The sequence below is a fragment of the Crotalus tigris genome, unplaced genomic scaffold (assembly GCF_016545835.1).
Source record: "Crotalus tigris isolate CLP2741 ecotype Arizona unplaced genomic scaffold, ASM1654583v1 scf7180000020955.813331, whole genome shotgun sequence".
In the NCBI taxonomy this organism is placed as follows: domain Eukaryota; kingdom Metazoa; phylum Chordata; class Lepidosauria; order Squamata; family Viperidae; genus Crotalus; species Crotalus tigris.
Window position 1 is genome coordinate 655,131 of NW_024098276.1, and position 22,922 is coordinate 678,052.

Consider the following 22,922-nt stretch of genomic DNA (forward strand, 5'->3'; position numbering starts at 1 on the left):
AGAATTCTGTTCTACAGAATCTGTATCACATGGACATAGTCAAGCAGCATATGGAATTTTTTTGTATCTGCCTTCCAAAATGACTGAAGGAAGAGCATTAAATTGAGCCAGTAGAGGCCCTTCTCAGCTTAGGTATTATAATATGGTTCAAGTATCTCATCAATCTGAACAGATTAAGATTGGCTACTCAGGAAAACATTCTGCTCTTGTTGTTTGTGGAGATAAGAAAGAAGACAACTGAACATAAAGCATCAACCCTTGCATATGTATAACACATCTGTATCTAACTGGTTATAGCACCAAGATATTCTACAGCTGCAGAAAGAAGCTGAAAAGGGCAACCAACATGATGAATTGGAGTCATCTGTTTATGAAAAATGATTACAACCACTGACATGATTTCAGAAAAAGATTATACAAGTGCATAGGGAATCTGGTCATTAATGGATAGCGACTACTGTCACATTGTCCACTACATATGCTCCACTTGTATTCTACAATTGCTGGGGAACAATTGCAGAGGGGACTACTTTCTTTGTATTCTTTTGATCCTTTGGTATCTAGTTAGCCAAAATAGAAAAGAGAATATTTGAATAATTGACCATGTCCTAATGCAGAAGTACATTTGCATTCTTAATTGAGCAACAGAATCCAAATTCATTTTAATGGCAGATTTTTAAAGCATATATAAAGATGCTGTACATAAATACTGTCAAGAATATATATGAAATAAAGAAATCTGTGTCAGGCCAATATTGCTATAAAGGAAGATATTTAGCTTCTTGTAATGAATACAATTTACTGGGATTCCCGAGAACATTAATTTTTAATAGTTTAATTATACTTTAATTTACTTTAGTTAAATTTTAATTTAATTAATCATTCCCCTTCATGGTTCACTGCCTTGTCATGGCAAAGGAGCTTGTGCAGCTCAATGAAGCTATGAACTATATTGTGTAGGACCACCCAAGATGGATAGGTCATAGTGGAGATTTCTGACAAAATATGGTCCTCTAGAGAAGGAAATGGCAACCCACTCCAATATCCTTGCCAGGAAAACCCCAAGGAGTGTATCAAAAGGTTAAAAGATATCAGGCCAGAAGAGAAGTCTCTCAGGTTGGAAGTTGTCCAATATGCTACTGGGGAAGAGTGGAGGCTAGTTACAAGTAGCTCCAGAAAGAGTGAAGCAGCTGGACCAAAGCTGAAAGGATGCTCACTGTGAATGTATCTGATGGTGAAAGGAAAACCTGACACTATAAAGAGCAATATTGCATAGGAACCTTGAATGTAAGATCTATAAATCAAGATAAACTGGATGGGATCAAACAAGCGATGGCAAGATTGATCATCGACAACTTGGGGATCAGTGAACTAAAGCGGATGGGAATGGACAAATTTAATTCAGATGACCATTATCTACTACTGTAGGCAAGAATCTCTTAGAAGAAATGGAGTAGCCCTCAATAAAAGAGTGGAAAAAATAGTACTGGAGTACAAGCTCAAAAATGACAAAATGATCTTGGTTTGAATCCAAGCCACACCATTCAATATCACAATAATCCAAGTCTATCCCCAACCAATGATGCTGAAGAAGATGAGGTTAATTGGCTCTATGACGACCTACAACACTTTCTAAAACTAACATTACAAAAAGATGTCCTCTTCATCATAGGATATTGGAATGCTAAAGTAGGAGGTACATTTTCAAAAGGTAACTGGAATAACAAGCATGTTTGGTCTTGGAGTACAAAGTGAAATAAGGCTAGCAAAGTTTTGTTTTGTTAGTTTTGTCAAGAGAACATGCTGGTCATAGCAAACACTTTTTCCAACAACCTGAGAGCCGATTCTGCACGTGGACATTGCCAGAAATTAGACTGATTATGTACTTTGCAGCCAAAGATGGTGAGCTCTATACAGTCAGTAAAAACAAGACCTGGAGCTGACTGTGGCTCACATCATGAGTTTATTGCAAAATTTAGGCTTAAATTGAAGAAAGTAGGGGAAATCATTACACCATTCAGATATGACATAAATCATATCCTTTATGAATATACAATGGAGATGATGAATAGATTTAAGGGACTAGATCTGATAGACAGAGTGACTGTATAAGATGCAGCAACTAAAACCATCACAAAGAAAAAGAAATGCAAAACGGTGAAGTGGCTGTCTGATGAGGATTTACAAATAGCTGACAAAAGAAGGAAAGCAAAAGGCAAGGGAGAAAGAGAAAGATATGCTCAACTGAATACAGATTTTCAGAGAATAGCAAGGAGAAGGGGCGTTATCTTACCTAAACGCCTTTTCTCAGCACAGAGATGGAGAATCTACCAATGGGTTTGCTCTGTCTTCCTGCCCATTAGATCAAGTCAGTCAAACTTGCCACGCCCATCCTGGACTAGGACACACCCAGTCTTGATGAGGGCGAAAGCCACTGACTATAGTCTGACATGTTGGCTCCCAGAACCCTAACACTGGACCTGGCAGACCCAAATGGGCGGGAGTGGATTCTCCATCTCCTGCTGAGAAAAGACGTTCAGGTAAGATAACGCCCCTTCTCCAGCACAGGAGATGGAGAATCCACCAATGGGACATACCAAAGCCTCACTGTCCCTGTGGGAGGGAAGCAGTCAGGTCCGGTGTCTTGTCCCTAGATACCACCTGTTGGAGTACTCTCCGACCGAAAGAGGCGTCCGCAGAGGCAAACCTGTCCAGTTTGTAATGCCTCACGAAAGGTGAAGGCGAAGACCATGAAGCCGCTCTACAAACGTCCTCGATGGACGCCTGAATAGCCCATGCTGCGGAGGTAGCCACACTGCACATTGAGTGCGCCGTAACACAACCTGGAACCAGCAGGGAATGCGACTGGTATGCCCCCGCATCCATCTGCCTATCATAGAGGCAGATACCCTCCTTCCCATAGAGCAGTGGTTCTCAACCTATGGGTCGCGACCCCATTTGGGGTCGATCGCCCATTTTTCGGGGGTCGCCAAAGGCGGCGATCCGCCATTTTTCACGGTGCCGTGCACGCGCGCCGCGCATGGGGGCGGTGCCGTGCACACGTGCCACGCATGGGGGCGGCGCCGTGCACACGTGCCACGCATGGGGCGGCGCCGTGCACACGTGCCACGCATGGGGCGGCGCCGTGCACATGCGCCGCGCATGGGGGCGGCACTGTGCACGTGCGCCGTGCATGGGGGGAGCCCCCGCATGCGCGTCGCGCATGGGGCGGCGCCGTGCATGCGTGCCGCGCGTGGGGGGCGTTGCGCATGCGCACCACGCGTGGGGCCCCCGCCCCCATGCACGCAGCCCGGCGCATGCGCAGAACGTTTGTGTGACGGGGGTTGCCGTCACACAAACGTTGAGAAGCACTGCCATAGAGGAATAGTGAAAGGAAACAAAGACGGCTTCAGACTTGCGGAAGGCCGCCGTCTGCCTGACATAGCAGCAGAGGGCCCTGCGGACGTCCAGAGAATGCCATTGGCGTTCCAGGTCATGAGACGGAGTAGGGCAGAAATCTGGAAGGACAATTTCCTGAGCCCTATGAAGCAAAGTGTTGAATTTGGGAACAAAGGTAGGGTCCAAGCGAAGGACTACCCGGTCCCGATGAAAAGTGCATAGTCATCCCTGATGGAAAGCACCAACTCAGAAATCCGCCTGGCAGATGTAATTGCCACCAGGAAGGCGATCTTGAGGGACAAGGATCGCAGGTCACAGGTTCTGAGATGCTCAAAGGGCGCCCTGGTGAGGGCCCATAGGACCTGCAGCAAATCCCAAGAGGGATACCTATGAACCACAGGGGGCTTGGTGTTGGTGGCGCCCTTGATAAAGGAGCATATCAAAGAATGTTGACCTAATGGAAACGAGTTGTCACAGTTAGGTATGGTGGAGAAAGCCGCCACCTGTCTACGTATGCTATTAGGCGCCAAGCCCCTGTCAAGACCCTCCAGTAAGTAGTCCAAGATCCTTGGAACAGTCAAGTCTGAGATAGTCAAATGGTGTCTTTCGCACCAATGATAGAAAATCTTCGATGTAGAATCATAGTGGTGAGGGAGGATCATGGGGGTTGGATGGGGGAAAGGATACCACATACTCAGTCCTGGGCATGTGGTAGGACCTGGCTGCAAGGGCCCAGTCAACCACCTGAGAAATCAAGGCTTGAAGGTGGTCATCAAAAGGAATGGTTTCGGGCTCAGTCACCCTGAGGCTGGCAGCTGTGGGGGTGAAAGTAGCCTCTGGGCCCGAATGTGGGACCCATGGTGTCAATGAAGGATGGTGGATGGTGAGACCCTGATCCACCCCAGGAGAAGCGGTGTGTGTGGGAATCCCCTCTGGGGCCCAGACCCCTTGAGTGGAGGTCGAGGGCCCCAGCGGGAGATCAAAGAACAAGGCCTCTGTCCATTCTGCCTCCACCCTGGCCTGTCTCTGTGCTTTGGAAAATTTCTTTTCCAAAGCTTGGTGCCTCCTGCTGGCCTGCTTCTCCGCCAATTTTGAAGGCTTCTTTCCAGAGATGGTCTTAGCCTTGGCCTTGATCCTGCCTGCCGCCTCCTGGTTGGAGGACCTGTGCCTTTTCCGGCTGGTGGACGGAGGGGTGATGTCCTTAGGCTGAGGAACCGTGGTGTCCTCCATCTTTAGATGAGTTATCTCAGGAGTGCTGAGAGGGAACTCTGGCAGTGGATCAATTGGCGGATAAGATTAGTGCAGATGGAGCAGGGGAATGCTAGTTTACCCTGCCCCCCTGGCCACCTGACCGGTAATTGACCCTAGGTGTCCGGCTGTGTCTACGGCCATGGCAAAATCAGGTCAGTGATGACAGCCTGCCTGCTCGTAGAGCGCGCAGTGGTGACAAGGCCAGCAAGTTGGTATGTGTCAGCACTTTGCACAGTTGGTGGACTCTGCAAAGGCAGTAGAAGCACTCGCGTGATGACCGCAATCCAATGCTCAGCCTGCTAATGGTGGCCAGGAAGGATGAGACACCAGACTGAGGTCTGTATTTGGGACTGTGTTATGCTGCGGGCCTTGTTGGCCTGCTTCACTGCCTAAACATGCAGTGTCTATCAATAGAGCCAAGCTCCCCTTGACAGTATGGCATCCAGGGGAAGGGGCCTCTATGCGCCCTGTGCCCTGATACCTGGGGAGATGGGTACCCGGGTATGCAGGCCGTCCTAGATGGCGGCCGCTACCCTTTCAACTCCTTGTAGAATTGACAAGAGGGCAGGACGAATTTCAAAGGAGAGAAACCGAAGAAAAAAGAGTAGGCCTGAAGCCTAAAGAGAAGGAATGCTGCCCCCCACACGCCTGTTGACTCAGTTGGACGGCGGCAGCAGCAGCCATGTGGTCCAAAATGGTGGCTGCGCCGATCTAAGGCTGTAACGGCCGTTGGAAAGTCAGCAGGCAGTCACCTGTACAAACCCCAAGAGTCCGGAGGAGCCGCAGGCTGAAGAAAAGCTTAAAAAGGGAACCGCACACCAACGAAGCCGGCCAATTAAGCCACGGAGGATTGCCACGCGGCTTCCAAAATGGCAGCCGCAATGCTCCGGTCGCAAGGGAAAGGCATGCAAGTCCTCTGAGAGAAGCCAGAAATGAAGGTGGCTATCCAAGGCCTCTGTAAAAGACCAGAAGCTGAGGGGGGAGTCCCAACTGCAGCTCTGATCCCAGCGCCGCAAAATGCGAGAAGGGAAAAGCCCAAACCTCTGACAGTCAGACTGGGGTAGTGCTGATCCCAGCGCTACTCAGGAGACTGTAGCAACTTTTGAGGAAAGAAAGGAGAATTCACCAATGGTTTTGATCTACCCTCCTATGCTGGGAGCCAAATTGCCATGTCTGTCTGGGCTGAAGATCAAGTCAAGACTGGATGTGTCCTAGTCCAGGACGGGCGTGGCAAGTTTGACTGACTTGATCTAATCGGCAGGAAGACAGAGCAAACCCATTGGTGGATTCTCCATCTCCTGTGCTGGAGAAATAAGAAAGCCTTCTCAAGTGAACAATGCAAAGAAATAGAAAGGGAAATAGAAAGGGAAAGACAAAGGATCCCGTCAAGAAAATTGGAGATATCAAAGGAACATTTCGTGCAAAGATGAGCAGAGAAGCAGAGAGATTAAGAGGAGGTGGCAAGAATAGACAGAATAATTATACAAGAAAGATCTTAATGCCCGATATCCATGATGGTGTGTGATATCACTCACCTCAAATCAGACATCCTGGAGTATGAAGTTAAGTGGGTCTTAGGAAGCATTACCAACAATGAAACTACTGGAGTTGATGGTATTCCAACTATTTAAAAAACCTAAAAGATTATGCTGTTAAACTGCAGCACTCAATATGCCAGCAAATTCGAAAAACTCAACAGTAGCTCTAGGATTAGAAAAGGTCAGTTTACTTTCCAATCCCAAAGAAGAGCAATGCCAAAAAATGCTCAAACTACTGTACAATTGAGCTCATTTCATAGTCTAAAAAAGTTATGTTCAAAATCCTACAAACTAGGCTTCAGCAATATGTGAACCTAGAACTACCAGAAGTACAAGCTGAGTTTCGAAGAGGCAGTGAAACTAGAGATAAAATTGCCAACAGTTGCTGGGTTATGGAAAAAGCAAGGGAATTACAGAAACACATCTACTTCTGTTTTATTGACTATGATAAAACTTTTGATTGTGTGGATTACAACAAATTGTATTAAATTCTTAAAGTGATAGGAGTACCAGATCACCTTACCTGTCTCCTGAGAAACCTGTATGCAGGTCAAGAAGCAACAGTTAGAACTGGATATGGAACAACTGATTGATTCAAAATAGAGAAAGGAGTGCGACAACAGAGTACATTTTGTGAAATGCTGGGCTGGATGAATCACAAGCTGGAATTAAGATTGCCGGGAGAAATATTAACAACCTCAGATATGTAGATGATATCACTCTAATAGCAGACAGTGAAGAGGAACTAAAGAGCCTCTTGATGAGAGCGAAAAGAGAAGAGTGCAAAAGTTGGCTTGAAATTCAACATTAAAAAACGAAGATCATGGCATCCAGAAGGTGAAGGAATGGAATCAATGACAGATTTTATTTTCCTGGGCTGCAAGATCACTGCAGATGGTGACCACAGCCATGAAATTAAAAGACACTTGCTCCTTGGGAGAAAGCTATGGCAAACCTAAACAGCATATTAAAAAGCAGAGACATCAATAAAGCTCTGTATTGTCAAAGTTATTGTTTTTCCTGTAGTAATGTATAGCTGAGACAGTTGGACTATAATGCTGAGTGCTGAACAATTGATCCTTTTGAATTGTGCGGTTGGAGAAGACTCTTGAGAGTCCCTTGGACTGCAAGGAGATCAAATCAGTCGATCCTAAAGAAAATCAACCCTTACTGTCCTTTGGAAAGACAAATAATGAAGCTGAAGCTCAAATACTTTGGCCAGCTAATGAGAAGAGAGGATTTATTGGAAAAGACCCTCATGTTGGAAAAGATTGAAGGTAAAGGGAGAAGGGGATGGCAGAGGAGGAGGTGGTTAAATAGTGTCACTGATGCAATGAACATGAATTTGGACAAACTCCAGGAGATAGTGAAGGATGTCTATGGGGTCATAAAGAATGAGACATGACTTAGTGATTGAAAACAACATATGGCAACATTTAATCAACCTTTTAGTTGTACTTTTTAGGCCAAAACATTTTGTTAGTATTGATTATAGAGGGGAAAAAAAATCCTGTTAAATGTACATGATTCTATGTAAAGTGCACATTATTTTAATTATTAAAAATTATTATATTAAGATATTTATTCTGCAAAATCTAAAAAAAAAATGCTAGTACAAGACTTTACCTCTCTGCCAGTAAGGATGTGTCTGGCCAGTTTCACTTTTGCAAAATTTCCCTTTCCAATTGTCTTAAGGAGTCTGTAATTCCCAATATGTGGCTGCTCATCTGCACAGGAAGCTATGGAATTCCTACAGCGAGCCCCAGACCGACTAGTTCGGGAGGAAATTTCCTGTCGTCCTTCACCATGAGAGGTATGCTATAATAAAAATAGAAAAATTTAGGTACACTGTAACACAACTAGACTAGACTAGAACACATAAATAACTTGATATCAGATTAGGAAACACAGAAAAAAATATTGTTTTGTAGTATGTTCAACCATTACAGCTTTTGTTAACATCTGGTGATAGCCAGCAATTGAGGTAATTTTAAAACAGTTCATGTATATAAGTTATGATAATCAAATTAAAAATTTGATATTTAAACAGAGAAGATTTCTGTTAATAGTTTTTGGAAAACCCAACAAGCAACACCTGATTTTTTTACAACTTCTGCAGTCTGCCTATTGAACAATCTCAGTAACTATTGGGAACAAAATAGATTACATGGATCTCATACTTTGATTTCTAAAAATTTATTTTAAATGCAGTATAACGTAATGGTATTATTACTGAACAGACACTCTTGTTGAATAGTTTAAATCATTAATACAAATATAAGGCATTTCTTGCAATGATCTGGAGAGATTCAGTTTCCACCATATTTCACATTTTAGTATGATGTAAAGTCAATATTTTGCATAATTATTTAAAATATTTGATTATAAGATCTATAGCACTTTTGTCCTGTCTGCAAAAAGAGAAAAAAAAAGATAATCATGTGCCCAACCTCTTTTTTAATTAAACTTGGAGACAGAATTAAGTAATTATATTTATGAACCATTTTCTACTTTTTTTAAAGGATTGGGTATTCAAACTTCGTGATTTCCAAAGAAAGCCAAGTCCTCCCTTCTCCTCACAACCATTTTTAAATAAAACTTTGTTTAATGAAGAAATTTAGAAATCCTGAAACAGTTTTGGTCCCAATTTATCTCCTGTATGACCTTGGATTTTGGAATATATTCACTTTAGATATAAATATTTTTCCAGCTTTTTAATAACGTATTTATTTATTTAATAACTTATCATTTATTGTATGCATAAACTGGCCATTGCAATTTCATACACAAAACAAGTTTTGGACTTTACAATTTTGTTATTGGAATTATATTAAAGTAACACTACCATATATACTATATTAGTTTTACAATAATATTCTAACTTCATTGTTTCTTCTTTATATTTATATTTAGTATTGCCTTTATATTTCTATTTATTTAAAACATTTATTTAAAACATTGCCTTTATATTTTTATTTATTTAAAACAGAGCTGCCCATCTTCTAACCAATTCTGGGTGGCTCCCAATCAAAAGTTAAAACAACATATAAAATCATTTGTTGTTGTTAGTTGCAAAGTTGTGTCCGACCCATCGCGACCCCATGGACAACGTTCCTCCAGGCCTTCCTATCCTCTACCATCTTCTGGAGTCCATTTAAGCTCACACCTACTGCTCACACCTACTGCTTCAGTAACTCCAGCCAGCCACCTCATTCTCTGTCGTCCCATTCTTCTATTGCCCTCAATCTCTCCCAGCCTCCCTCCTCAGGCTCTTCTCCTAGTAAAACTATAAAACTAAACACATTAAAACATTAACAACAACAACCTGATAACAAGTTAAAATTTCTATATGTGCAGTCATAATCTTATCCCAGCACTTGGGGAAAATATTTATTATATCTTTCCAATTCTTTTTTAGCCATCACTTTTTAAACTGATGCAGTAATTCATCTACATATTAATTTCACTGTTGTTCTTTCTACAAAATAATGTACAATACTGTAATGTAAGTTTAAAAACAAGATAATAGATTTAAATCTATTGATGTCTCTAAATGTTTGATCAGGTTTTTGTTGCCTAATAACAGCAATATTTAAATGAATTCACTCTTCCCAAATTTAATTACTTTAGATTAGAGAAATACTGGCGATGGGGTAGACTAAGAGTAAATTTTTTATGAATATCATTTTAGCCTTAGTACTGATACTAAAATCTGATTTCTGTATTGGAATGTGTGTTTAGAAATATTGCCCAAGTAAGTATTCTGCAACTGGCTTCAGAAAGCAGCCTTCAGGGCTATATTAAAAAGCAAGATCCTGCAAATTTCAAATTAGTTCATCCCAATATAATGACAGCTACAAAATCATCAACCTTCATTCAGTGATTGAAACTTAAGTCTCTTGTTTTTTGAACCCACTTACAAATGTCAATGTATCACAAACTACTGAAGAAGCTATCCTTGAACACTGCTTGCATAGTGTTCCTTTCCTTGCAGTGCTCTATCAGACATAATTAAATAGCCCAGGATTTATCTTTTAGCCAACTGAGAATTATTTAGTTTAGCACTTTATGCTATATTTATTTACTTATTTATAAAATTTATACAGCTGCCCATCTTATAACCAGCTCTGGGGAGCTCTCAATCAAAAATTAAAACAACATATAGTGGTACCTTGATATGCAACTGCTTCAAAACTCATAGAATCGGGTACTCAATGCATTTTGACGTGATTCTGCAGTGTAATTAAGAGGCATCTTAAACATACACATACCAACATCTTCCCTGGTCCAACACCTTAAAGCCACAGGACATGAAATTGACTTTAAAAATACCAGAACCATTGCCAAAAGTGAACATTTTAATAACAGAATAATCAGAGAAGCCATCGAGATAGAAAAACGCCCACACAGCATGAACAAGCGAGATGATACCTCCCGCCTACCAGCCATTTGGAAACCCGCCCTTATTGACAAACGACTCCCTAACACAAAAAATGATACCAGACCCACACTCACAAAAACCACACAGGATGTCACCACCACACATCCACGCAAAAAACAAACCCAAAGCCACACCAATGACGAGGCACGACCACAAACCAGAAGCCAGACCACAGCTGCATCATTAGCCACTTTAAACCCCTCCAATCCATACATGAAGCAAACTGACACCCTCCATGAAGAGGAGGCACGACCACGAACGCGAAGCCAAAAAATAGCAAGGCAGCCCAAAATCTTAAACCCCTCTGCAACTCAGACTAACCTGAGCACAACCAAACAGAACACTCCCCCAGCCAATCAGAGCACAGCCAAGCCCCTAACCATTCAGAACACACCTCCACCCAATCAGAACACAGCCAAGCTCCCACCCAATCAGTTCATACCCCCACTGGCAGTTAAAAGGAAGAAACAGCTAAGACCACACATTGCTGCTCAAAGCACGAAGCTGAAAGCACCAGCCTGAAGATGACGAATGGGACTTCGTCGAAACGTCGCCAAGACACTTCCAATTTTACGCGGGAGAAAACCCGAACAACCAAAGACCTATATATATATATATATATATATATATATATATATATATATATATATATATATATATATATATATATGCACTAAAACACACACACACACACACATTCAATGATGCAATCTTCGATCTCCGGGAAGAGTATAATCCAGTTATTTATTGTTAAAACAATAAAAACAGTTATATACAAAATTAAAACAACTTAGCTTTCGCTGATCCTCTGCCAGCGTCCTCAGAATGGGGCTTAGGGGGTGGGAAAGTTCTTTTTATCCCCTTGCTGATCCAACTGCCTACTCATTGCCCGCGTGACAGGGCCACTCTTCCTGATTGCCTGTAACTGCCTTAACCGTTCCGCCCTCTCTTTCTTGCACTCCAATTTTGTATTTTTCTGCTCTGTCATCCTTGTACCGCCTCCTCCTCTCTGCGCTGTTATTACCAACACTCTCCTCAATCCCTCCTCTCTACCCAATGCAAGGCGCCTCCTCCGATTCGGCACCACACGAGTCCTGTCACGGAGTTCTTCCTTTTTATTCTCCCTATTAGACTGCTGGTCTACCTGCCGTTTTTGCGTTCCATTGCCAGTTCCTATCTCATTTCCCTCCTCCAACCCCCCTCCTCTCCTAACCTGCCAATTCATACACCCTTTTTGTCTTCTGTTGTCCATTCCTATCATCCCTCCCTTCTCCAATTTTTCCCTTTCCCTAACCTGCCTACTTGTATACCATTCCTGCCTGCCATCATCCTCTCCTATCGCTCTTCCCTTCTCCTCCTGTTCTGCCGGTCTACCTGCTGTTCCTGTTTCCCATTATGCCTTCCTATCAACCCTCCTCTCTCAGGTAGTTTGTCTACCCCCTCGGTCTGCCGATCTCCCTGCTGTTCATGTCCTACCCGATCCATTCCTGTCCCTCTTTGCTCCCTCAACACTTCCCCCCCCAGCCCACCGATCCGTCCGCCATTCCTGCTTTATATTGTTCATTCCCATCAATCCTTCTTTCTCCAATTCTCCTCTATCTCTAACCTGCCAGTCCTGCCCCACGTCTTCCATTCCTGTCAATCCCCCTTCCTTCAACCTTCCAACCTGTTGATTAACATAACACTCCTGCCTTCCGTCAACCATTCCTATCGATGTTCTCCTCAATATCTTTCCCCTCCTAGTCCGCTGCTCTACCTGCTGTTCCTGTTTACCCTCCTCCACTGCTGCCCATCTTCCCCTCTCCAATGTCCCCGTGATCTGCTGACCTACCTGCTGTCCATCCATTTCTGTCCATCCTCTTTTCCAGCATTCCTCCTCCTCTAACCTGCTGTCCCACATGCTGTTTCCACATACTGACATCCATTCCTGTTAAACTCTCCTTCCCAAGCTTTCCTCTCCAATCTGCCGTCCTGCCTATTGTTCTTATCTGCCCTTCTCCCTTCCTGTCAGTCCCACCATCTCCTGTTTCCTCCCCCCCCTCCAATCCACTGCTCTACTTGCTGTTCCTGACTATCCTCCTCCATTCTTACCCGTCTTCCCCTCTCAGACATCTTTCCTCCCCCTGTAGCTATGCCCCCATTCCTACATGCCTCATCTTTTTTTCTTTTATTCTTTTCTCCTTCCCCTTCCCTTTTGATCTGTCCCATGGGGTCGAACATTCCTCTCCCCCGTGTTCTGGGTCGTACGATCAGATCTGCTACTTCCAAAACTCTTCCCTCCTTAATACCCTTACCCCCCCGCCCACCGATCCGCCTGCCATTCCTGCTTTCCATCGTTCATACCCATCAATCCTTCTTCCTCCAACTCTCCTCTACCTCTAACCTGCCAATCCTGCCCTACGTCATCCATTCCTGTCAATCCCCCTTTCTCCAACCATCTAACCTGTAGATTGACATATCGCTCCTGCCTTCCGCCAGCCATTCCTATCGATGTTCTCCTCGATATCCTTCCCCTCCTAGTCCACTGCTCTACCTGCTATTCCTGCTTGCCCTCCTCCTCTACTACCCATCTTCCCCTCTCCAATATCTCCCCCCTAATCTGCTGACTCGCCTGCTGTTCATCCATTACTGTCCATCCTCTTTCCCAGCATTCTTCCTCCCCTTACCTGCTGTCCTACATACTGTTCCCACATACCGACATGCGTTCCTGTTGGACTCTCTTTCCCAAACTTTTCTCCGCCAGTCTGCCGTCCAGCATATTATTCCCGCCTCCCTTCTCCATTCCTGTCAATCCCACCCTCTCCTGTTTCCTCCCCCCTTCTAATCCGCTGCTCTGCCTGCTGTTCCTGACTATTCTCCTCCATTCTTACCAATCTTCCCTTCTCAAACGTCCTTCCTCCCCCGTGGATATGCCTCCAATCGTACATGCCTCATCTTTTCTATTCTTTTCTCCCTCCCCTTCCCTTTTGATCAGTCCCATGGGGTCGGGCATTCCCCTCCCCCGTGTTCTGGGTCGTACAATCAAATCCGCTGCTCCCAAGACTCTTCCCTGGTCACCTTCTCCTTGTAGTCCCTCATCATACCCACCTCCTCCCCCCTTAATACCCTTACCTGTCTGTGACTCTAATGCTTCCTCATCTGTCTCTACCTTTAACGTGTCTTTGGGATCCTCCCTATGCTTGGTCATGTAGTGAGTACCCCACCCAGTCTTGGTTTCGCATCTGACAATCGGCATCCGTCTCTTAACATGCTCTTCCTGCGCTCTTAATGCCTGATACGCCGAGGGCAGTTCTACACATCGATTGATGGAGTCTGTGTTGGAAAACCAGGCCTCCTTTAGTAGGCGTCCTCCTTTGGAGGCGTCCTGGGCAATGGCTTCTGCCTCCTTGAAATCAAATGACTGTCCGGTGTTAATCATGTGCATCCATACGGGCCATCAGGAAGAGTGGCCCTGTCATGCGGGCAATGAGTAGGCAGTTGGATCAGCAAGGGGATAAAAAGAACTTTCCCACCCCCTAAGCCCCACTCTGAGGATGCTGGCAGAGGACCAGCGAAAGCTAAGTTGTTTTAATTTTGTATATAACTGTTTTTATTGTTTTAACAATAAATAACTGGATTATACTCTTCCCGGCGATCGAAAATTGCATCATTGAATAAATATGCCCGGGATTCGTATTTTTATAACCATTAAGGATATGTGTGTGTGTGTGTGTGTGTGTGTGTTTTCTGAAGTTTAATAACACTTTAATAACAGAATACTCAGAGAAGCCATCGAGATAAAAAAACGCCCACACAGCATGAATAAACGAGATGATACCTCCTGCCTACCAGCCACTTGGAAACCCGCCATTATTGACAAACGAGTCCCTAACACAAAGAATGACACCAGACCCACACTCACGAAAACCACACAGGATGTCACCACCACAAATCCACGCAAAAAGCAAATCAAAACCCACACCGATGATGAGGCACGTCCACAAACCAGAAGCCAGACCACAGCTGCATCATTAGCCACTTTAAACCCCTCTAAACCATACATGAAGCAAACTGACACCCACCATGAAAATGAGGCACAACCATGAACGCGAAGCCAAACAACAGCAATGCAGCTCACCATCTCAAATTCCCCTGCAACTCAGACTAACCCGAGCACAACAAAGCCCTCACCCAAACAGAACACTCCCCCATTCAATCAGAGCACAGCCAACCCCCCATCCAATCAGAGCACAGCCAAACCCCTAACCAATCAGAACACACCTCCACCCAATCAGAACACAGCCAAGCTCCCATCCAATCAGTTCATACCCCCACTAGCAGTTAAAAGGAAGAAGCAGCTACGATCACACATTGCTCCTAGAAGCACAAAGCTGAAGACACCAGCCTGAACATGACGAATGAGACTTCGTCGAAACATCGCCAAGACACTTCCAATTTGATGCTTGGCTGTGCTCTGATTGGATGGGGGGGTTGGCTGTGCTCTGATTGGATGGGGGAGTGTTCTGTTTGGGTGGGGGCTCTGTTGTGCTTAGGTTAGTCTGAGTTGCAGGGGGATTTAAGATGGTGGGCTGCCTTGCTATTTTTTGGTTTCGCGTTCGTGGTCGTGCCTCATCTTCATGGTGGGTGTCAGTTTGCTTCATGTATGGATTGGAGGGGTTTAAAGTGGCTAATGATGCAGCTGTGGTCTGGCTTCTGGTTTGTGGTCGTGCCTAATCATCGGTGTGGGTTTGGGTTTGCTTTTTGCGTGGATGTGTGGTGGTGACATCCTTGTGAGTGTGAGTCTGGTGTCATTTTTTGTGTTAGGAAGTCATTCGTCAATAAGGGCGGGTTTCCAAATGGCTGGTAGGCGGGAGGTATCATCTCGTTTGTTCATGCTGTGTGGGCGTTTTTCTATCTCGATGGCTTCTCTGATTATTCTGTTATTAAAATGTTCAGTTTTGGCGATAGTTCTGGTTTTTTTGAAGGGGGGGAAATCAGAGCACAGCCAACCCCCCAGCTAATCAGAGCACAGCCAAGCCCCTAACCAATCAGAACACACCTCCACCCAATCAGAACACACCCAAGCTTCCACCCAATCAGTTCATACCCCCACTGGCAGTTAAAAGGAAGAAACAGCTAAGACCACACATTGCTCTTCGAAGCACGAAGCTGAAAACACCAGCCTGAAGATGACGAATGGGACTTCGCCAAAACGTCACCAAGACACTTCCAATTTTACGCGGGAGAAAACCCGAATAACCAAAGACCTACATACAAACACCCGCGAAAACCTCAGAACACACACATACACATATATTATTAAACAGTTTGTTTTAATATTATTCTGGTGCTTGAACTATTTTATTTCTATTATATGGATATTATATGGATTTACCCAGGATATATATATCTTCTATTGTAATCAAAAATATTGATAAGGTAACCAAAACTAATTTAAACTTTTTCCTTAATTATACTATAAAGAAAAGTTATTATATCAATAAAATAATAATCACTAAGTGATGTCTGTTAGTTACAGCAAATACTTTGAATACAAAGAAGGATCTGGTATTGTTAGCTACATATGACTTTATTTACTCTCTCCTACTCTGACCTTTTGATATCAAAGACCTTTTTTTTAAAAAAATGGATAATTACTGATTTTATTCTATTGATTTTTAAAATAAAATGAATATATCTGATTATGCAGCAATTTCTAAACTATTTTTCTGCTGAAAAATGAAATTAAATGACAGAAGATTTTATCTATTTTTTCTGAAATCATACAACACTATGTGAGGAGTCAATTTTCTTTGATGACAGATTCTTTTTACACCAAGATAAGGAATGCAGCAGAAACTTTTCCCTATTTACAACATATTTGAATGGTGATTATTAGTTCTATTCATAATTTATTCACATATTCCCAAAATCCTTATTTGTTACCAATCTTCTCACAATATATTTTAGGACTTTTGTCTTTAAAACAGAGGCAGGCAAACATTCAGTAGCCAGGTGCCACACTTTTTAAAATTACTGGTTTGATGACCAAGAGACATAATGGGAGATATATTTTAATGTCTCCTATCCTGCATCATTCTGAGAATTTCCCCTCTTTTGATGCCTAAATATCAGAGATGATAGGTTGGTTATAAAAGTTATAATCTAAAGGGACTATGTTTGGAACAATGTACAATACAGTACATAACTGAAGCAGAAATTCATTGCAATAAAATTACAGCTTCAATACAGTTTTGTCACAATGAAATTAATTTTATATGCTCTACAGGACATGTAATCACCCTGAATTTCTATTTCTTGCTTACCAAGATTTTAGTATGAGCAGATTTCAATCTTCAGAGATCAGCTTATTTTGTTAGACCCTAAAGCTATTATTTTGAGATAGATTCTGAATGATTTTGGATCTACAAATATTGACTTTATAGATTCTAAAAAATGGAGAGGATATCTTTTTTACACTGAAGGCATGTAAACATTTGGAAGGTAATTTTCAAAGTGATAAAAATGCTTGTCCAAACTTGCTGCTCAAAATGTTGAGATAGCATATCCTCTCAGAGGTTTCCCATGGCTGCTTCAAGGACCTCCCATATTGTGTGAGTCTACTTCAGGAGCAAACTCAGTGAGAGTGACCTCAATAAACTACATCAAACTTTTGAACCATGCCATCCAAACATTTCAAACATAGGTTCAAAGGAGTAGTTTGGTTGCTTCATAAAGCATCCCTCAAAATACATAGCACAACTCTACAGAACAATTGGGAATAAGAAGTCATTGTCCACATAGTGCAAATCATTCAGCAATCTATCAATATTTTCCTGTTCTATAGATTAACACAAGCAGGTGAGATTGATTTAAGCTGTGGATTAAGCCTGGGATACTTCAACATCATAACATCACACGTTGCCTATTTTATATTAGTATATAGGTTCACACCTGATCAATCCAGAGTACTCACCTGAGGCACAAATAGCTAGGCTTAACCTACTTCAGACACATTATATGAAGTCTTAGCTTTCTGGAGAAAGCTCTAATGCTAGGAAAGACGGAAGCAAATCAGAGAAGAACTCAACCAATAGCAAGGTGGATAGATTCAGTTACAGTGGTGATGGTTGCATGATTGAAAGATTTGAAGGACCAGTTAGGGACAGATCATTATGGAGAAAATTCATGTGATTGCTAACACAATCAAATGATGGCACATCATCATCTTTACCCTGAACTCCACAATGTCATCCTACTAGAATCATGTTAGTAGTATGATAATCTTTAGCAATAATCTATGCAACCTTTGAATTCATGCATTCAATCATGCTTCTCTAATCTGGTGCTCTTCAGTCGTATTTAGACTAAAATACTGCACTGGCTTGAAATTTTGGGCTGCATTTAATGCAGAAGACCATTAAATTATCTGTTTTTGCTGAACAGTTGAATTGTTTACTTAACTTTTTCCCATGTGCAAATCTATCCTTTGGATAAAAATAAAGTTTATTTTGTAAATAAAATGATTTCTCAAGGGAATATGCTAAAGAGGCATACATATTGGACCATTACTTTCAGTTGCTTGAGATGAGCAGCCATAGAAATTGAATAAAACTTAGTGAGAAAACAAAGCAAAATAAGAGATATGAAACAGCCATAGTGAATTAGAACATTATAACCAGAAACTATGCTACATTTTAAAAATTGCAACAATGTCCAGTACAATATAACCTCTGTTCTCTGGACCCACTTTGTCTTCTGTACAATTATATAGCTACAGTATTAAACATTGTTAAATTAACTGACAAGATTCAGTAGATGATATTTACCAAAGGATCACCTCTTTAGTATGAACACCTCAATCCTCATCTCTTTACTATGAATACCTCAATCTTCTGAATACATATTTTAATATTTTTCTATATTCAAATGTTAACAAAATTATTTCCAACATATTTAAACCTGACTGGAAACTATTGCACTACCCCCCCCCCCAAAAAAAAATACAAGAGGAATTGCACATTCAGCAACCACTAGAAAGCTAGCAATATTGATCAATGACAAGAAGCAGCTGATTCAGCAAGATGGAGTTCTTCCCATCATCTCTCAGTGTACTTTATTTCACATGAAGGTTTAACAGTATAGGTCAAAGACAAAATATTAAATACTATCCGTAGCCAATTACCAGACAGAACAAGAATGACAAAGCTGGACATCACTATGCCAAAGAGAGAGAACTGGAAATAATTCATTAAATCTTTGCATTATGTATCTCCTCATGCATGTCCCAGGGGCTCCTATGATCCTTAAATTCATTTTTTGGGAGGTACTTTTCTCAGCTTTTGTTTAGTTGCATCGATGTATTTATTCATTAAATTTACATGCTGCCCATTTTTCTATTGAGGTGACTCTAGATGGCTTATGACAACGAAGAAGCAATTTTAATTTTGGTCATTGGTTTACTATAATGTCATGATAAATAATATATAATAATTAGGTACTATTAATTGCAAAGCACTCATATTTCAAATTTAAATTATGTCAGTATTTCTGGGTTACCTGAATATCTGAGTTAAGAATTAGCAACCATTTTGAGGTAGGAAGCGTATTTGGAAATTTGAGCCCGTACCATGGTCAATCTCAGAGAGTGGCTAATGGCTACTGTAATGGACATGACCAGTTATCTAGTAATAATTTACTAGAAGGCAAGCTGATGAATGTGCTCTTTGAAATCCCTTCCAGAATCACAGAATATTCTGGACCATCCTATTACTTTTTACTTTTTCTATGGAAGTGTGGCCAAGAATCATTCTTCAAGACACAATTCAGTAGAATGGCACCCACAGCCAGCAAGATTTCTATAACACTCCTCAAGTATGCATCTTAAGAATAATATAAAAAATACCATTAAAAGTGGTTGAACTCTCAAGAGGCTTTTACATTCTTACATGAAAATATAATATTTCTATGGGATCTCATCACTGAAATCTTGGGAAATTTTTGTAATTTTTATTTTCAGTTTTACATGTTTGGATGACTGCCCATTTCACAAAATCACATGAATGCTGGAAAATACTAATATTCAAACACATCTCAATGCTGGAAAAGGGTGCCAATCATGAGAAGATATTACTGGACACTGGCACACTGCATTATAGCACACCAACCTCACAATATTATTTTTCTAATTAAAAACAACAACAAATGATTGTTATATGCCAAGAATTGTGTCCATGGGCATTCTTGTGCTCAAAATGCACCACATTTCCCATGATATGGCTACTTGGAAACAAAGAATAGCTTTGGATTTATCACAAAATAATGAGTTAGTTAGGGACCGAGGGGACTACCTGTACAAAATAAATAATACTGAATTATAAATAATAATGAATTATTTTACATAGAAGAGCATTCTAGCTTCATTGTTACTTTCAGGAGAGAACAAAATTGCTGCTTTTTTCACAATCTGATATACTGTCTCAATCATGCCAAGTCTGTTTACTAATCAGACTATGTTCTTACTGTTATCAGTACTTAAATGTAAATATAGCAATTTAAGAGTAAGACATAGTCAAAGCCCAATTCATCAATAAAATTGTCAACCTAGGCCACTTCTCATTCAGCTATTATTAGTAATTATGGAACCATACTATCATCCAACAGGCAAAGATCTGGGAAAAAATCTTTTTACATTTCAATTTTATTATGTAACATAAAGCTATTTTAAGAAGTTATTTTTTGCCCCAAAAGTTCTCTTACAGATAAAATCTCGGAGATATGTTAAGTTGGGAATTCAGGAATGTAAATGTCAAATGTCAACCCTAAATTTTTATTTAGTTATACAAGTGTGTGTGTGTGTGTGTATGTGTGTGTCATTATTTAACTGGTTTTGAAAACCCCAAAAAACAAATGCTGTGAAACTTCCATATTCCAATATACATATTGTATAATGTGAATATAACTGTTAAATATAATTTATTTTTTATTTTCACTCCCAAAACAACTGCATTAATACTTATACTTATACAACTGCATTAATACTTATACATATTGGAAGAAAGATTCTTTGCCCACTTTAGAAGAATGGACATTTAAAGTATCTAGTTTTGCAGAAATGGCAAAAATTTCTGCTTATTTAAAGGATCATACACAAGAAAGATACATCATTGTATGGAGAAGATGGATAGATTATATTCAGAAAAAGTATGGAATTAAAAAGTTTCATTTATTTTATGAATGAATATTATAACAAATATTATAGAGAATTGTTTTATAGGTTATGGAGTTAAAGGTTAATTATGATATTTTCTTTTTTCTTTTCTTTTTTCCTTTTTTTTCTTCTCTTTTCTTTTTTATTATTATAAATTTTGTTATTATTAACCCTGTATTCTGCTCTGGGAAGTGAGGGAGGGGGGTTGGGGGTGGGAGGGAGGGTAAGAGGGGGGGTAAGGGTAGTATAGATAATGGTTGTTTATAGGAGTGCGGCCCGGGCACTCCCCTTATGCTGCGTTCATGGGTTTGATAGGGATGGGAGGAGAGAAGGTGTAGAGAGGAAGTAGGGTATTGAGAGGAGAGGGGGAGGGGAAAAGAGTAGGAGAGGAGGAGAGAAAGAGGAGGGAAGTAGGGAATGTTTTAAGAAAGGGTGGACGCAGCCTGGGGGGATTAGGCGGGTCGCACCAATGGTTATGAATTTATTTTATTTAAAATTAAAATTGTACTGTATTTTTATAATGTTTAAATGGAAAAAAATAAAAATTTTCAATATAAAAAAAATACTTATACAAGGGTAAGGTCCATCTCTAATAAACTCAATTTTTCTTCTTCACTTCTATCATGTCAGATTCTGAAACTGTCTGGACACGTCCCTGCACTTTCTTGGCAAGGCTTTTCAGAAGTGGTTTGCTACTGTCTCCTTCCTAAGGCTGAGAGAGAGTGTGACTGACCCAAGGTCACCCAGCTGGCTTCATGCCAAAGGAAGGGCTAGAACTGATGATCTCCATGTTTCTAGCATAATGCTTTAACCACTAGACCAAATTGGCTCTCCAGTGAAATTGCTTCCAAGTAAAAAGCCATTAACACTGCATCATGAAAATAAATTATATGTGATTATATATTGGTTTTGACTGCTGTTTTTTTATGAAAAGAGTAGCCTTGACTGAAGCAGTTTACAAATTCATAAATAAAGATGAATCAGCAAATACACTTGATTCACATTCCCACAGCAACGTCCTAACCTCTACTATATAATGGTTCATTTAAAACAAGTCACTTAGCATAGGCAGTTTGATTTATGAATTAATAGTACATAATTCACTATGAAGTCCATGGACTATTGAGAAAGACTGCATGGCAAATGCACCACTGTGGAATACTGCATGAACATTTTCAAAAAATGATAGTGGTAAATCACCTTAAATGTATTATTTCTAATTTAAACACAGTAGCTGGTCTATGGCACATGTTATGGTGCCATAGCAAAGTCTGATTTCATTCATTTATTTCATGCTACAAATCGGTCTTTTAATAAATGTGCAATTGTTTTAGTTCACAGAGCTTATAAAATGCAATTCAAACACAGGCCTTATAAGAACAATGTTTTCCAATTTACCACAATTCAGTTTTACTCAACATGGGGTTCTCCAGACTACAACTCTGCTTACAGTCAACCACCATAGCTATTGGTTGTGCTTACTAGGCTGGATAGCAGTTGTGGTGCAACACATCTGCAAATATCAGACTAGGGAAAGCAGGCTCAAGGCACTGCAAGGATATAGTCTAGATTAGAAGAAACTCAGTAACAAACTAAATTTGTGTCTTGAATGCCTGGCAATAGCCTGTAGTTTTTTGGCAACAATTTAAGAAGTAGCTTGCCAGTTCCTTCTTCCTAAGAGAGAATGATTGGCCCAAAGTCATCCAGCTGGCCTTATGCCTAAGGTGGGAAAATTTCTTACCGTACTTTCTAGCCTGATGCTTTAACCACACTAAACTGACTCTCAATCTAAAATAAATTAGGTTTGTTTTAGGAACTGTGCAAAGACAATGGGGTATACAGATGTGTGATAAATATTCTTAAGAATATTGTGTAAAACAGTTATTTCCACGTACAATCAAATGAATCTTTGATTAATAGACCATTTATGTAAAGGGGCTCCATCTTTTTCAAATGTCCATTAGATATTATTTTATCATAATGATGCAAATGACATTTAAATAAACTTAATGAAGGTTCTCTATTTTTAAAAATGCCTTATCTAGCCTACTTTGGATACAATTGTTGTTGTTAACTACGAAGTCGTGTCCGACCCATCGCGACC

General features: G+C 41.0%; 1 protein-coding gene across 4 annotated transcripts in view; it reads right to left on the minus strand.

Moving 5' to 3' along the window:
* MARK3 (microtubule affinity regulating kinase 3) overlaps positions 1–22,922 on the minus strand; it is a 77,243-nt gene that overhangs the window by 49,333 nt on the left and 4,988 nt on the right. For all 4 annotated transcript variants that reach the window (XM_039368934.1, XM_039368932.1, XM_039368933.1 and 1 more), the window contains exon 2: positions 7,815–8,006. In XM_039368934.1, the coding sequence (XP_039224868.1) occupies positions 7,815–8,006 (192 nt within the window). The remainder of the gene's footprint in view (positions 1–7,814; positions 8,007–22,922) is intronic.